The following is a 14,141-nucleotide window of genomic DNA, read 5'->3' on the forward strand; positions in this document are numbered from 1 at the left end:
CTTTCTCCTGGTGAAATCTCAACTTCCAAGTGGCCATCAGAACAGGAATAGAGGAGGGATCATCCAATGAGGACACTATTTCTGGTGACCCTGGTGGCTGCCAGTGGTTTCTTCTTGCATACGATTGTTGCTATGGAATGGGCAGCGAATGAGTCTTCATTGTCTTTCTCTGCTCTCGCCTTCTATCAGCATTGTCATTGTTAGCACATGGGCACTGCACCACCGCTGACAAACTTGTGTACTGCTTCTACCTCTTCCATTCTGAGCTCTGCTATACAGGGAGATCCAAATGGCTGATATCAAGTCAAATACCTTACTTACAATGTACTTGCTGCATTGCTTGCATTTAAAAAAAAAAATGCATTAAATGTTATCCCTTTCTCTAGGTACTTGCATGCTGGCACATGACTTGCCTTACCTTGTTATGTTACTCTCCTTACGTGGAGACTCTTGGGATCCCCACTGTTAGGCTGCATTCACATGTCAGCGTTTGGATCGCGGGCAGAACCGCCGCGGTTCCGCCCGCGATCCGGAGATTATTGCAAATCGCGGGACGCCTAGCGTTGCCCGTTGATTTGGAATAGCCCCCCAAACGCCGAGCGATGTTGCCGCGATTTCCGCCTGCCGAATCGCAGCAACATCGCGCAAACAAAATCGCGGGACGCAATACGCTCCAAAGAAGCTCTTGTACTTCTTTGGAGCATATTGCGTCCCGCGATTTTGTTTGCGCGATGTTGCTGCGATTCGGCAGGCGGAAATGGCGGCAACATCGCTCGGCGTTTGGAGGGCTATTGCAAATCAACGGCGTCCCGCGATTTGCAATAAATCTCCGGATCGCGGGCGGAACCGCGGCGGTTCTGCCCGTGATCCATACGCTCACATGTGAACGGAGCCTTAGATATTTTATTTGTGATGGCCTGTCTAGGCTCCGTTCACAATCATATTGGCGTACCGGATCTATCCCGAATCACAGCAAATCGTGGGACCCCCACGCGATTTCCTGTTCAAGGACACCCCATATGCGGCGCGATTTTGCCGCAATTGTCACCCCCGACAAATCACGATAAAATCGTGCAAAAAGGAATCGCGGGACACCTGTCGTCCAAGAGAATTACAAGAACCTCTTTTGGGGCGACAGGCGTCCTGCGATTCTGTTTGCACAATTTTACCGTGATTCATTAAATGACAATCGTGGCAAAATCTCGCTGCGTTTAAGGTGCCATTGGAAGTGACAGGAATTGGGCGGGCGTCTCACATTTTGCCGTGATTCGGGATCGATTGATGCATTTTAGTTTTTTGTTTTTATTTATTATTTTTATTATTTATTAATATTTGGCTCTGCCTGAAGTTCAGCCAGCCTTAACATGGACCTTCACCTCAATAACACATTTTACTTTAGGGCAACTCACCCCCCCCCCCCCCCCCAAAAGCTAAAAATTGCTTTTTTTTTTTCTTTTTTATATTATTTACCCCCTTTTTCTCAATTTTTGCAGAAGCAAGAATGACATCTCCTCTGCTTCTGAAGCCTCCTCGGATATCTTGCATATCGGAGGAGGCATCCCCTTCAATACAGAGGGCAGACCTGGTGGCACTTCATCAGGAGGTCGGCTGTCTGAACCAGGAAGACATTAAAAAAATAATCCTAAAATCATGGATCCAGCCTAGTCCCCCTACTTTATCTGCTCTTAAAAGGGAGCTTCGGTCATTATTGTTTAAGGAACGTATGGATACAGTCCGTCATTATATCGCTACAAAAATGTTCTTTGACAAATGGCAACCCTTTATAGAGCAAGAACGTGCGGACGTGGACATTCAATACTTTATGAAACCTTTCAGATATACAGATTGGTATTTAAAGGCAGAAATAGAACGAACTTTGGGAAAATTTAAAGATAAGTGATTCGTAGGCCTGAACAATGTAACCACCCTCCTTTTTTAAATTGATTTACCGACTTATTCTCTGCTTACATTAAGGTATTATATGGATGGATGTAGTGTTGACGGACCAACACTTTAGGATATATATGGGAATATCCATCTCCAATAGCAATAGCAAAAAACAAAAGTTAATTAATCGGACCAGCCCATGTTAAGATGTTGAGAAATTATACTCTTTCCCCCCCCCCCTTTTTTTTTTTTTTTTTCCCTTCATATTACTATAGAGCATAGATTTTGATATTGTGATTATTCTTTTATGTTTGTATGGCTTTTGTTATAAAAAAAATGTAATAAGAGATTTAAAAAAAAAAAAGGAAAAAAAAAATAAATAGTGGCATGGGAACCAGCTGCAGCACAGAGTTGCGGATCACAGTGGAGCAGCACTGGATTTGCAGGGCATGTGAGGGTTTTTCTTTTGTGTGGTTGTATTTTTTTTTTTTTTTTTTAAATATTTTCTTGCATACACATGGCCGCTAGAGGTAGCACATAATACATCTGTAAATGAAATGCAGTAATCAAAATCTAGAACAATAATCGTATACTATGTGAAAGGCAAACATTACTTTTAGACAAGGGTTTAGATTTAATAAAAATGATTTGCTGAAACCTAGTTTGCAGTAAAAGGTTATTTGTGTCGTTTTTCCTCCAGACTGTACAGCAGAAGAAAATAGACAGTCTTCTGAGTCTCTGGGGCCATTTCTGTGCTAGCAGATATTCTCTTACCATCTTTGCAACACTTTGCATAATGTTGCTCTGTGGCTTACAATGGTCGGAGTACAGAAACCATTCTATATATACTTCTGCCATATGATTTATCACTGTGTATAATTACAAGATTTGTGTTTGTTTTGCAGGCACCATGAATCAGACACCGCAATCAGAAGAAGAGGTTCCTGCTTATCTACAGGAGGAGGCACCAGAGGGTAATTGCAGTTCATACTCTTAAGGGATTGGCCTTTTCTAATTTTGGCCTGTGTTATCATGATGGCACTTAAAGTGATACTAAACACACACTGTTTAATTTACATTGTCCCTCTTCTTTCTGTATGTGCATTTTTTAATTAAAAAAACAAAATCCAAGTACCTTTTTTTCCTAATTTGTGTACAGCTGTCGCATGACCCAGCTCTTTCCCATCCTGTTTACAGGGAAAAATGAGCAGGAGGAGCATGTTGGCAAAAAAAAAAAAAAAAAAAAATATCAATAAACTGTTTTCAAATGTCATAGAAATATCTATTTAAAATCAAATCTTTATTTCTTTTTTGGCAATAAAATGGTGTGGGTGGATTTCTGCCAGTCACAGGCTGTGTCCCATCCCTCCAGCCTGTGTCTTAGAATAGAAGGAGGCGAAGCCTCCATTAATCTACATGTAATATCCTGCCCCCATTGTGTTTAGCTGGTTAGTGGGCATGGAGGAGGAAGGAAGGGAGTGACTTGTCATTAACCACTGTGTGTTCGCCCACATGTCTGACTCTATAGTTACATGGGCTGCTCAGATGTGATGGGGAGGAAATGCTCAGCATAGACACTCACTGAAAACTGAGCATGTGCAGAGTTACCACCACAGCTGCAAAATCCCTAGCTAAATAGGGGACTGTAACAGATCAACTGGCACCCTCGACTGGGTACCTCTGTTGACGGATGTTCCTAGTGCTTCCCGAGGGCTCAAAGCACTCCACCAGACACCTCTTTCCCCAGAGAGTGGAACAGGAACAAGCTCTTACAAGAACTTAGTGATTATTCAAGGTAGTATGAAGAGCATAGCAATCCCTTGTAGCAGATTCCCCCAATAAGAGACAGGACTCTAGATTGAGGGTGAAGTAGAACTCAAGGTTTAATGGTACAGCTGCTCTTTTACAGAGTTTTCCCCCACAAGGTTACCGCCCAGGTGGACCTTGTGGGGAACAGGTCACGAAATTCACAATCCAATAAAAACAGAGTTTTACACTGTCACTCCCATACAGTGTACACAATCCCTCCCCTCTGCCTGATTACATTATCATATGCAGATTACATTGTATACAGAAACCGAATTAACCCAAACTAATTATCTAACCATCTGGACAGAACAATGTGAGGTCATAAACATTTAACAATGGGGCAGGCAGACTTGACACAATACAAATTATCTCAATACACAAACAATAGGGAGAGCCTGTCTGACATTGAAGGACATGGAACAGAAGCCAATGTGATTGGCTCTTTCAATGAACATGTTCAGAATCAAACAGCTGACAAATATTACTGTCCCACTTTTTTTTTGTTTTTTTTTTGAACTTGGCACTTTAGCTTGAATGTTGGACAGTTGCTACTTGTCAACTACCTGACCTTACACCCTGCACTCTTCGAAGATGGGGGACTGTGTGCTCAGGCAGTTGACAGACCTGCATCATGCAATCCGCAACAGGCAGTTCCTATATTTATTTTCTGACCGGGTCCTTTAAGTCTCCATGGACTGATTATCACGCTTTCGCCATCAGGGAATCTTATGAATGCATGTCGGACCCAGTGTCACAAGTCTGGAAATGAATATAGTCTGTGTTTACATTATTGTCCTGTTGACCAGTTTATGTGGCATGAGAAGATATCATATCGGGTGTGATGGCAATAGTGATGACAGAGCTATTTTGGGTGCTGCAATGTACAGAACTGTCTGCGCTGTGCCTGTGACATTGTGTGTAAGCCTTTGACTTATTCGCTCTTCCATTGTGCACCTCTTTATTGATCACCTTACAAAATGGGTGCCTACTACCTAACTGGGCTATTTGGAATTTGGCGTTTTAATTCCTTTTGGACGTTTTAAGATCTGTATTTAGCAGTTGGCATGAAGAGTGGAATTTTAGACACGTTGGAATCTAAATGTAAAGTTTGTGGTAGAATTAAAAAGAGTTGTACAGAAATATAAGTGTGTGTGTGCGCGCGCACGCTGAAGTGTAGCTCTCGCTTGTTACATGAATACTAGAAATTGAGGTGTGCGCAGAAGTGCAGATCCCACTAGTGACACGGATATTGGGGAGCGTGTGTGCACTGCAGATCCCACTAGTGACACAGATATTGGTGTGTGTGTGTGTGTGTGTGTGTGTGTGAATGCACTGCACTGCAGATCCCACTAGTGACGTGGATATTAGGGAGTGTGTGCGCGCTGCAGTGCAGATCCCACTTGTAACGTGGATATTGGGGAGTGTGTGTGCGCGCTGCAGTGCAGATCCCACTTGTAACGTGGATATTGGGGAGTGTGTGTGCGCGCTGCAGTGCAGATCCCACTTGTCACGTGGATATTGAGGAGTGTGTGCGCGCTGCAGTGCAGATCCCACTTGTGACGTGGATATTGGGGAGTGTGTGTGCGCGCTGCAGTGCAGATCCCACTTGTCACGTGGATATTAGGGAGTGTGTGCGCGCTGCAGTGCAGATCCCACTTGTCACGTGGATATTGGGGAGTGTGTGCGCGCTGCAGTGCAGATCCCACTTGTGACGTGGATATTGGGGAGTGTGTGTGCGCGCTGCAGTGCAGATCCCACTTGTCACGTGGATATTAGGGAGTGTGTGCGCGCTGCAGTGCAGATCCCACTTGTGACATGGATATTAGGGAGTGTGTGCGCGCTGCAGTGCAGATCCCACTTGTGACGTGGATATTGGGGAGTGTGTGTGCGCGCTGCAGTGCAGATCCCACTTGTCACGTGGATATTGGGGAGTGTGTGCGCGCTGCAGTGCAGATCCCACTTGTGACGTGGATATTGGGGAGTGTGTGTGCGCGCTGCAGTGCAGATCCCACTTGTGACATGGATATTAGGGAGTGTGTGCGCGCTGCAGTGCAGATCCCACTTGTGACGTGGATATTAGGGAGTGTGTGCGCGCTGCAGTGCAGATCCCACTTGTGACGTGGATATTGGGGTGTGTGTATCTCACTGGTGTCATGGAGATTGAGGTGTGTTGGAGTGTAGCTCTCACAGGTGTCATGGATAGTGGGGATGAAGGTCGGTAAATGGAATACTGATACTAATGTTTTGGCTTCCCTGTTTTGCCATTCACACTTTATACAGGACTATTACCTTTTTTATTGGATCCAATGTCTAAACGCCTAACTTAATACATTCGATAAGGTAAACGCTGCACTGCCTGATTCTCCCCCCTCTGTTCCTAATCACTTACCTGAGGAGTCCACAGATCCAGTGCCACAGCTCTTTTCCTCTTCTCACAGGGGGCTCTGAAAGCAGAAGCTGTTGAATGGCAAGTATCAAATGGATACATTTTGTTTTTCATAATCTTATTTTATTTTATATTTTTTTTAAATTTGGGTTTTGCATGTGGGCTTGAATGACAGAAGGGTGGACCCAACTGCTTTATATGTAATTGGTTGATGGCGTGCTGAGTGCTCACATCCACTCAGAGGGGTGAGACGCACCCCTGATAGCATCATCTCTATGTCAATATTTTTTATAGAAGTGTGTGAGTGAGTCTTGTTGGCTCTGAGGAAGAGACAAACATCGAAACGCGTTAGCCTACTATACTGCTCCTTGTTTTGTCAGTGATGTGGATGTTTCATCGTGAACTTGAGCTGTTGTCTTTTATGGAAAGCTATGATGCAAGCATTTGTTTGAGTATAATACTTACCTTCTTTTTACTTTTTAAAGATTTATTGAGGATAATGGACTAGGCCTGTGTGCCCTTAGTTCTATTTTATGATTGCAGAAGCTATAGGCTCCTGCTTCTTTCGGTGAAATCTTGTGAGGTGGGTGTGGGGGGGGCATGTCCAAGTCTAACATAATTTTTTATTGTTATGTAAAAGCTGTGGGTGAAGAGTGAGGGGAGCGAACTTCCGCTCGGATTATTCAGGCGATCTGAACAAAAGTGGGAGCAGGTACCTATCAAAACAAGGTACCCATGCGCGGAGGGAGAATTAAAGCGGAACTTCCCTTTTTGGGTGAAGTTCTGCTTTTAAAGTGATTGGTAAAGTCTCTTCCTTATTATTTTTTAACAAAAAAAAACGTTCTTTCCTGTGTCGTCCTCTTCTCGGGTGGCCCCTCCCTCCTGTTGAGTGCCCCTACAGCAAGCAGCTTGCTATGGGGGCATCTAAGCCAAGCCGCAGCTACCTATGTCTATTGGCTCACCAAATTTGATTTACAGCAGCAAGAGCCAATAGCGCTGCACTGCCATCTTAGCTGATGAGGAGGGGAGTCTTGGGCAGCCGAGACACTCCTGCAAAATCGCTGGATCGAGATGGGCCCAGGTAAGTATGGGGGGGGGGGGGGGGGCTTCTGCACACAGAATGCTTTTTATCTTAATGCATAGAATGCATTGAGATAAAAAAAAAAAACACCTGACTTTACAATCACTTTAAGATTCACACTGCAGATGTACAGCTGTGAGGCAGTTCTTTTCCAGGGGTTAGGGAGTCTTCCAAATCTGTTCATCTGATGTGGCAACTGTCTAAGGGCACATTCACACCAATGGCGACCTCCTACCATGGCTGCTGGTTTACGCCTGGAAGTAGACTGTGCAGGTGTACTAATAATAATAATGCATAATGCTGTTTACCATAAAATTCTATATATATATATATATATATATATATATATATATATATATATATATATATATATATAAAAAAGTCAAAAAGTGACGTTTTACTCACAGCAAAGCTTTGCGATGGTAGTGTACTGTGTGGCGAAAAAAAAAAAAAATTGGCCGTGTCTTATTTTTTTTATATATGCACATCCATGAACTGAACATACAGGACACAAGGCAGTTTGCCTTGTCTTTGAGTTACGACTACGTTGGGTGTGGATGTCCAGCAGAGACAGTGCGTATGGTGTGAATTGGCCCCAAGAGGGATTTTACCCTCCCTTTGTTGTATCTACTGGAAAGAAAGTGAGAGGATATATCCACAACAGGAGCGTAGACCACAAAGGGGGGGGGGGGAGGGGGGAAGGTAATCGGTTCTGTCTGAAACCTACTGTATCCAATGCTGCAAGATTAAACTGAAAAAGGCCTGCACGCTGAGGCTGCCAGTGGCTAAAAGTAATGTACCTAAATTAGTACCTGCTCACTTTTGATGAGGTGTGTGTGTGTACATGGATATATTTATGAATACATTGTGGCATCGCCATTTTATAAAGATGGTGACTTCCATACATTTAGCTCCCAATAATTAATGCCATTCTCTGGCAGTTGAAGTAGCTGGTGATGTAGACTTTTCTTTCACACTTTCTCCATATTACCGCTCAGTGCAATAAGCAGTTCCGAGTTTGCTTCATTGATGTGACAGGTGAAAGCCTACTTTGCTGGGGTTTGCCACAGATGTTAAGCCAGGCAGAGGAGAGGTGAGAAGTGCACAGAGGATGAATGTATTTTGTTTGCCGTTTGAGCTGGTGAAGAACGGGCTGCATGAGTGTCAAAATAAAAGGAACAGATGTATGACGTCGCGGCAAACGCCTTTTTAGGTTCCACTTTTTCCGTTCAAACACATTTGAAAAGTGAAATTCATGTTTCTCAAACTTTCCATCTGTTACACATGTATTGTGTGGTGTTTGCAGTCCTGACCCTGCCCATTTGTGCACATTACTGCTTACCCTGTCTGGTTTATACACACAGAGACATACACCTGTGTGTGTATATCATGGCTGTAGACCAGGGGTGGGGAACCTTTTTGCTGCCAAGGGCCATTTGGGTATTTATAAAATCATTGGGGGGCTGTACAAAATTATCATCTTAAAAATGTACCTGTTATATTTGGTCAAACATTTAATTAACTCACCACTAATGTGATGGCTGCAACTGCTTCTCTTTGGTGAGGTGTGTGATGTTAGGTGGTATTGATGATAATGCTACTCGCAACTGGTTTTCCAGGTTTGCGTCGGTCAGTCTGGAGCGCAGTGGTCTCTTTTTGTGGTGGTAAGTTTTAAAAAAAAAAAAAAAACTGCTGGCAGGTACTGCTGGTGGGTATAGCTGGCTTGTACTGTGCTGTAGGTACTGCTGGCTTGTACTGTGCTGTAGGTACTGCTGGCTTGTACTGTGCTGTGGGTACTGCTGGCTTGTACTGTGCTGTGGGTACTGCTGGCTTGTACTGTGCTGTGGGTACTGCTGGCTTGTACTGTGCTGTGGGTACTGCTGGCTGGTACTGTAGGTACTGCTGGTACTGCTGGCTGCTACTGTGCTGTGGGTACTGCTGGCTGGTACTGCTGGCTCAGGCCAGTACTGCTGTGGGTACTGCTGGCTCAGGCCGGTACTGCTGGCTGGTACTGCTGTGGGTACTTCTGGCTGTTACTGTTGTGGGTACTGCTGACTTTGGCTTGTACTGCTGGTTCTGCTGTGGGTACTGCTGACTCTGGCCGGTTCTGCTGTGGGTACTGCCGGTTCTGCTGTGGGTACCGTTGGCTCTGGCTGGTACCGTTGGCTCTGGCTGGTACCGTTGGCTCTGGCTGGTACTGCTGGCTCTGGCTGGTACTGCTGTGAGTACTGCTGGCTCTGGCTGGTACTGCTGTTTGTGCTGCTGGCGGGAAATGCTGGCTAGCAGCGGTGCCGCGCTGGAGGAAGAGGCGATGTTTCCTGTATTGGTCACAGGCAGAGTGCATTTGATATCACTCTGCCTGTGACTCACTCAGACTGTCAGAACTGAGCCAAAACTATACAGGATGCATCGGCTCCGTTCTGACAGATCAGCTGAGAGACACAGACTCAGCTGCACTGGTGGCCGGACCAAATTACCTCAAGGGCCACAGGTTCCCCAGCCCTGCTGTAGACAAACACAGAAACTTGCAGATCAACATAGGTCATGCACAGTGCAGCTCACAGCAGGAGACAAGCAGTATATACAGGGAGATCAGAAGAGCGTTTTTATATTCAACTTTTGAAGAGACCATTCATTTACACAAACATTCTCTAAGATTATAGTCCTGGCCAAAAAATGTTGCGCCCTCCCCCCTCCCCTGCATTTCTGTCAGATAATGCACCACTTTGCCCAGAAAATTGTTGCAATTACAAATGTTTAGATATTCTCGTTTTTATTTCTTTTGTTTGAATTGGTATGACACAAAAAAGTGGATTAACAAAAAGCCAAATCTGACACATTCCATGCAAAACTCCAAAAATGGACTGGACAAAATTATTTTGCACCCTTAATTTAATATTTGGTAGCACACTCCTTGGAAAAAATAACTGAAATCAGTTGCTTCCCATAACTATATTAATCAACTTCTTATAGCTCTCTTCTGAACATTTGGACCACTCTTCTTTTGCCAACTGCTCCATGCCTCTTAGATTGGAAGGGTTCCTTTTCCCGACTACTGTTTTGAGATTTCTCCAAGTGCTCTCTGGGATATAGATCTGGACTCCATTGCTGGCCAGTTCATTACTCTCCAGCATGTCTTTGATAACGCCCACATGGAGGGGCGAAACGCATTGACGTATGTCCGGTGTGGTGGAACACAAGCGGAAGTTGTGCTGGAACGCACGTCGCTATCTATATCTAGGAGGACGGTAGGATTACTTTCCACTAGACGCCGGGGATATCTTTTGATGTAACTTAATAATGAAGAGCTTGTATTATTCTTTGAAAATGTGAGTGTATTTCCTGTAGATACTGTTCTGATTAAATTTAATTGAAACGTACTGCACCATTGGTTGTTTGCATATCCACATGGAAAGGACATCCTGAAGGCTCCCAAGCTTATCCACTTGCCTAAAGTCTTTCAGACCCCGAGGCCATAAGGTCTTAAGGGGTCCACATATTCTGGTAAGTAGACTCACGTGTGGGGAAGAGGGTAGGTGTGGGTTTCACTCATCTGTTAAAGCACTTGGGAGCACTTTTTTGTATTATCCAGCATCTGCACAAGGAATTTCACGAAGGACATTTGTTCTTTTGGAATTTTTGGAATTTTATTTGGACATTTTATATATAATATATATATATATTTTTTTTTTTTTGGACACTTTATTAATTTATATTTAAATCGCTTCATTAGAGAATATGTTTATATATCACTAGAGATTCACACTGTATTCAGCGCTGTTTATTTATGTATTCACTCTCCAGCAGCGTTTTGTTTTTAAACCATTTCTGGGTGCTTTTTTATGTGTGCTTTAATTGCCCTGCTGTAAGACCTATGATCTCTTGAAGAAACCCAACGTTCTGCCACTGGGGCCTTCATTGCACCCCAGAATTCTCTGGTAGCCTTCAGATTTCATAATGCCATGCACTGTCTAGACCACATGTGTCAAACACAAGGCCCGCGGGCCGAATCCGTCCCTCCAGGCCATTTCATGTGCCCCTCGCACCTTTCCTGGAGCTGCAGGAGAGCTCCAGCCCTCCTCCAGGCCCTGTGCTTTCTGATTTCCATCACTGCCTCTAGCTTCTTCCCAGCAGCAACACAAGGTAAGGATGGTGCACTGTAATATAAGGGAAGGTGGGGGACTCAAGAGATCAGGAGCCTCCCCACCATTGGAAGTGCGGGTAGGGGATGTTTTGGACATCTAGTCTTACAGATACAACTGGCCCTTTTGAAGGCAATCCTGTTGCTGGTGCGGCCCTCCATTAAATAGAGTTTGACACCCCTGGTCTAGACAATCAAGTGACTGAAGCAGAAAAGCAACCCCAAAACCTCAGTGAACCTCCACCATGTTTTCACTGTAGGGATTGTACTTTAAAGGCCTAATTTATTTTTCTGAAAACAGTAGAATGATGGGCTTTACCAAAAAGCTGCAATTTTTGTTTCGTCTGTCCATAGCACATTCTACAAAAGGATTTTGGCTTCCTCGGGTAAGTTGTGTTTTTTTTTTTTTTTTTTACACCCTCCAGTCTTGGCTTTTTTATGCTTCTGTGTCAGCAGTGGAGTCCTCTTTGGTCTCCTACCATAGCGTCCCTTTTCACCCATATGGCAATATATAGTGCGAGCTGACAGTCAGCTTGAATTTGTCTGGAAGTTGACTGAGCTTCTTTATCCACCATTCGAACAATCCTTCATTACAATCTTTGATCAATTTTCCGCTTTTGTCCATGTCCAGGGAGATTGGCTACAGTGCCATGGGCTGTAAAATTCTTGACATTGTTGTGCACAGGGGGGATACAGGAACATTAGGCCCTCTGGTGATAGACTTGTAACCTTGAAATTGTCCATGCTTTTCCACAATTTTTCTCAAATCCAGACAATTCTTTGCTGCTCTTTCTTTTCACCGTGCTCCGTGTGGCACACAGAGAAACACAACAGAAAGGTCGAGTCGCCATTTTAACTGGTTGCCGATGTAATTTCTTTGTCAGCACCTGTTAATTGATACAGATGAGTTTAATTACAAATTTTAGGAGCATCACAAACCTGGAATGCAATTATTTCTTACAATTCTGGGAAGGTGCCAATTTTCGGCCAGTCTATTATTGGAGTTTTGCATGGAATGTGTCAGATTTGGCTTTTTGTTTCTCCACACTTTTTTGTGTCCTACCAATACAAACAAAATAAACCGGAGAACATAAACATTTGTAATTGCTGTCATTTTCAGGGCGAAGTGGTGCAATATCTGACAGAACTGCAGGGGTGCCAATATTTATAGCCATGACTGTATGTGTTGTTAACCCTATTGTATCCATGTTATTTACCTGTAAAATCCTTCCTTGTGTAGACATCCAAAAGCCCTGAGACTGATGCTGGGTGCTGCCATCTTGGATGTGATATCAGCACTCTCAGTTGTTTAGATGATGCTTCATAGTATTTATCTTCACTCCTCCCCCTGAATGCTACATATAAGGATTTATAGGGTAAAGAAGGGAGGGGCTATGATGTGCAAGGAAGGGAGGGGTCTCTGCTACAGAACTCTTTCTAGAGTAGTCAAATTTTCTAGCACGTTCAAAGCCACGTTGCAAGTGAGTAAAAAAACATTTATGGAAAACACTGCAAGTAAGCATTTTAAAGTACATAGTTAGTCAGACTTGGTGTCTTTAACCTTCCTATCAGTTTAACGTGTGTGTGTGTGTGTGTGTGTGTGTGTGTGTGTGTGTTTGTCCCTACCACTTCCTATTTCCCTTTATATTGTTTTCAATAAGATGCCCATCTAAGGATTTTTTAAAATGGGTGATTTTAGCCTGCTGAAACCATCAATTGATGAAGGGAGGTTCCACATAATTTCCGCTCTAACAGTGAAAAATCCTTTATGCAGTTTAACCACTTGCCTACAGTGCACTTTCACCTCCTTCCTGCCCAGACCAATTTTCAGCTTTCAGCGCTCTCACACTTTGAATGACAATTGCGCGGTCTTGCTACACTGTATCCATATGACATTTTTATCATTTTTTTCACACAAATAGAGCTTTCTTTTGGTGGTATTTAATCACCTCTGGGTTTTTTATTTCTTACAAAAAAAATGAAAAAAGTCAGAAAATTTTGAAGTTTTTCTTATTTTCTGTGAGTAAAAAATAAAATTTTGTTTAAAATAAATACATTTTTCTCCTTCACTGATGGGCACTGATGAGGTGGCACTGATGAGGTACTAATATGCCGCACTGATGGGTGGCACTGAGAGGCGGCACTGATGGGCACTGATGGACACTGATGGGTGGCACTCACGAGCATTGATGGGCGGCACTGATGAGCAGCACCATCAGTGCCCATAGTTCTGCCAGTCAGTGCTCATCAGTGCCTAGATGAGCAGGCACTGACTGGCAGCACTATTAGCACTGATTGTGGGCACTGATGGGGGGGGGGCACTGATGGCGGGCACTGTGGGCACTGATGGTGGGCAGTTATAGCAGTTTATTTCCCTCTTGTGTAATCCGGGCACTGGTGATCAGTGCCCTGATTACATTTCTCTGTGTTTACATTTCTCTGTGTTCCCTATGAGGAGGAGCCACTGATCGGCTCTCCTCGGCTCACACACTGACAGTGTGAGCCGAGGAGATCCGAATAATGGCACTTCCTCATTTACATGTGACTGGCTGTGATTGGACACAGCCGATCACATGGATAAAGAGTCATGTCATTGACTCTTTACCGTCCTAGCAACACGGTGCGGTCACGATCGCCGCTCCGGGGGCGCGCGAGAGAGGCTGTTCTGGTGCGCCGTCATATGACGGCGCCCCAGGATAATAGGTACACCACTCCGCCGTCATTTGACGGCGGGCGGGTAGTAAGCGGTTAAGGTTGAACCGATTCTTGTCTAGTTTTATCGAGTGGCCACCTGTCTTCTTGAGTGACCGGAGACTGAATAGTTTCCTCTCTATGCT

General features: G+C 44.1%; 1 protein-coding gene across 1 annotated transcript in view; it reads left to right on the top strand.

The window, feature by feature from the left end:
* Positions 1–14,141, top strand: part of TMEM263 (transmembrane protein 263) — a 43,428-nt gene that overhangs the window by 25,937 nt on the left and 3,350 nt on the right. The window contains exon 2 of the mRNA XM_082257173.1: positions 2,793–2,861. Within this exon, the coding sequence (XP_082113299.1) occupies positions 2,798–2,861 (64 nt within the window). The 5' untranslated portion in view covers positions 2,793–2,797. The remainder of the gene's footprint in view (positions 1–2,792; positions 2,862–14,141) is intronic.

The sequence above is a fragment of the Pelophylax lessonae genome, assembly GCF_965119305.1.
Source record: "Pelophylax lessonae genome assembly, chromosome: 4".
NCBI lineage: Eukaryota > Metazoa > Chordata > Amphibia > Anura > Ranidae > Pelophylax > Pelophylax lessonae.